We start from the raw sequence: 3,531 nt of genomic DNA on the forward strand, positions 1-3,531 counted from the left end.
ATACTCAGCGCTGGAGATGTTCATTTGTAGAGATCCAGATGTATCTTCCTGCGTCTCAGGCTGATTCCGTGGATATTCCTGCTGGTCTGGTACCTATCCAGCTCAACTCAGGGGACCGGCTGAAAAAGGGGTCCCCTACTCCTCCGCCATCTTTAATCCTCTCTCTGTGTCTTTTCTAGAAACAGATTTTAAAAAGAAAAAAATTAGTGCAGGGGCACCTGGATGGCTCAGTCAGTTAAGTGTTTGCCTTCGGCTCAGGTCATGATCCCAGGGTCCTGGGATCAAGCCCCATGTAGGGTTTCCTGCTCAGTGGGACACCTGCTTCTCCCTCTCCCTCTTCCCTGGCTTGTGCTCCCTCTCTCTCAAACAAATAAAATCTTGAAAAAAAATAAAAAAGGAAAAAAATCTAATGGAAATTAAGGTTCTAAAGTGCTCTACATTAAGCAAGTCTGGTAAGCATATAAATCCTGATTTAAAAAAAAATATATATATATAATTTGAACCAAGCTACAGTAATTAAAATATGTTACGATTAACATCGGTAGCAGTCTTAAAGGACAATAAAGAGAAGAGTTGTTAGAAAATGTTAAGCTATAAATTCAGGAAGTTGAGGAAATAATAATGAGGCATTAGAAAGCTAAATATAGAAACAACCGTTGTAGGTGTGTTTGTTTTAACACCAAATGTGATTGGTGCCTCTTTTCTTTGAGTGGCTCTTTTGCTAACCTACAGCCCCTTTTTCAAACCCACATCTTCCAAGCGCGGGGTCCCTGGGCAGCTCAATCTCTGACCCCAATGGAGGGTTCTGCCAGAGGACAAACATACCCAAGAGTTACTGTTAATCAGAGATTTAAAAACAGAATATAACTAAATACCACTACCTGATTGCATTTTCATCTAAGAAATTAATGAGATAGAAGCAATGGGGAGAAAGAAGGAGGGAGGGAGGAAAGGAGTCCTCACTTTAATCGCTCCCTCTGCTCTGCAGACGGTCTAGTCAGTGCCCATCGGGGAAGAGGGTCCCAAAGGAACACCGAAGGGGTAGGGTATGAAAGCTGTTCCTTCAGTCATGAACAGAGAGACACTATTGGGTCTAGATTTTTGGACTTGAGTGGATGAGTCTGAGGAAGAGGAGCGTTTGGATTTTCTGGCCTCAGAGCCCGGCCCTCGAGTTCCATAGCATCTAAAAGCAACGGAAACAGGGTGGATGTGGAGCCTGGCTTTCAGCCCAAGTTGTCTCTTTCCCTTCCGTCTGGTCTGTAAGTGCTTTCTCTCTAGAGTGCTTTCTTTTCCTCATCTGCTGGGTTGTACACACAGGAGGAAGATGGGAATGTGGGAATTGGCCCTATTTGAGATTGGGCTAATACTGCCTTAGCTGACCCCACGGTACTTTCTTAAGATAGTCTCTGATGAATGAAGCTCAAACTTAAAACCTAAATGGTAATTGCATATGTTCTGTCATATTGCAGATGTAATTGCTATTCCGAGATTAAATTTCATATGGAAAGAAGATGGTGGTTGTGAATATTGGTAATTGTCTCTTGCTTCTCCCTACATTAAACATTAGCTCTTACAGCCTGTTTTACTGTGATCCCACTACACAATTCTGTTTTCAGCTGTCTGGCTGATGATGGAGAAAGCAGTTTGCAAATCATTGCCTGCCAATAGGTCATCCCAGAACTTCTGCAAGTCAACCGAACAGATAGAGTGTGTGGAGTAAAGACTCACTAAAACCAGAATATTAGTATCTGGAATGATTTTTTTTTAAGGGTGGGGAGGATGAGGCTAGGGACTTCCTATACATTAAGGAATTAATCCGCCAAGAATTGTAAGATATTTTTATGCTGTGTATACAGATACAGAGGAGAGTTAGTGATTTTGTTTTCGGTTATCCAAAGTCACAGAGCAAGGAGTAGATTTGACATTTAAACTCAGATACAGCCACCGTAAGCTGTATTCTTGGCCCTCTATTCTATTTTGCCTCTAGTGTTATTTTTTTTTAAATTTTCTTCTGAAGAAACAAGAAAAACAAGCAAATGACTTAATTCAAAGTCACACATTGATTAGTGATGGACTTGGATTGATTCCCATTTACAAGTTCTTTATAGTAACAGAAGTATTATCAGTTTCTTGTGGGTTCTCTGACGATATTAGTTTTTGGGGACAAGTTCATCTCAGCGAGGCCATTCTTTGCCCTTTCAGGACTAACTAGATAAGGAGATGTGGAATCACACTCCTGTAACCGAGTTCTTCCTGATGGGAATCCCTTACACGAAAGGGCTGGAAAACGTGCTCTTTGTCTTATTTCTGGCCTTCTACCTGCTCACTCTTCTGGGGAACCTGCTCATTCTTCTGGCCATCCTCACTTCCTCCACCCTGCACACTCCCATGTATTTCTTCCTGGGAAACCTGTCCGTGTTTGACATCTTTTTCCCTTCCGTGGGTTCCCCCCAGATGATGCTCTCCCTCATGGGGCAAAGCCGGACCATCTCTTACAAGGGCTGTGCCTGCCAGCTCTTCTTTTACCACTTCCTGGGCTGCACTGAGTGTTTCCTGTACACCGTGATGGCCTATGACCGCTTTGCCGCCATCTGCCACCCCTTGCGGTACACGGTCATCATGAACCGCAGGGTGTGCACCGTCATGACGCTAGGCACCTGGATGGGGAGCTGTCTGCATGCATCTGTCCTCACGTTCCTCATCTTCAAGTTGCCCTACTGTGGCCCCAATGAGGTGGACAATTTCTTCTGTGATATTCCGGTGGTGCTGCCTCTGGCCTGTGCAGACACGTCTGTAGCTCAGACGGTGAGTTTCACCAATGTAGGTGTTGTGGCACTCCTGTGTTTTCTTCTCATCCTCACTTCTTACACTCGCATTGTTATCTCTATATTGAAAATCAGCTCCCTGGAAGGTCGGCGCAGAGCCTTCTCCACCTGCAGTGCACACCTGACTTCCATCCTGCTCTTCTATGGACCCGTGGTCCTCATTTATCTCCGGCCTGCCTCCAGCCCCTGGCTGGATTCCGTGGTTCAGGTGTTGAATAATATTGTTACCCCTTCCCTGAATCCTTTGATATACACCTTGAGAAACAAGGATGTGAAGTTGGCTCTGAGAAATGCACTACTCCGAGGGGTACATACTTGTGGGGCATAAGCTTTCAGGTCATCTTCTGTCCCTACAAATTGGCCTTGTATTTATAGTCCCGTAGAGTTGGCATGATTGCCAAGTGGGGGGGTTTGGGACAAGTAGGTGAGGGGACAAAGAACTGATTCTTGGCTGCACCAGTCTGGAGTAGAGTTTCTATCTCACTGGGTAGGATGGGGATGGTGGGGAGCGGGTCTACAGATATTCTCTGCTATTACCAACTTACAGTACACTTTCTTGAATATTTCTTCTTCTTCTTCTTCTCCTCCTTCTCCTCCTTCTCCTCCTTCTCCTTCTCCTTCTCCTTCTCCTCCTCCTCCTTCTCCTTCTCCTCCTTCTCCTCCTCCTCCTCCTCCTCCTCCTCCTCCTTCTCCTCCTTCTCCTTCT

General features: G+C 45.0%; 1 protein-coding gene across 1 annotated transcript; it reads left to right on the forward strand.

Annotated features, from left to right (window-relative positions):
- Positions 1–2,220: 2,220 nt before the first annotated feature.
- On the forward strand, positions 2,221–3,153 carry LOC100473402 (putative olfactory receptor 10D3). Its single transcript, XM_002928207.2, has one exon. The coding sequence runs from the start codon at positions 2,221–2,223 to the stop codon at positions 3,151–3,153; it is 933 nt and encodes a 310-aa protein (XP_002928253.1).
- Positions 3,154–3,531: the final 378 nt, after the last annotated feature.

The sequence above is a fragment of the Ailuropoda melanoleuca genome, chromosome 8 (assembly GCF_002007445.2).
Source record: "Ailuropoda melanoleuca isolate Jingjing chromosome 8, ASM200744v2, whole genome shotgun sequence".
Taxonomy (NCBI): domain Eukaryota; kingdom Metazoa; phylum Chordata; class Mammalia; order Carnivora; family Ursidae; genus Ailuropoda; species Ailuropoda melanoleuca.

Excerpts from the sequence above, each read along its gene's own strand:
- LOC100473402 (XM_002928207.2), top strand. The coding sequence starts at position 2,221 with ATGTGGAATCACACTCCTGTAACCGAGTTCTTCCTGATGGGAATCCCT.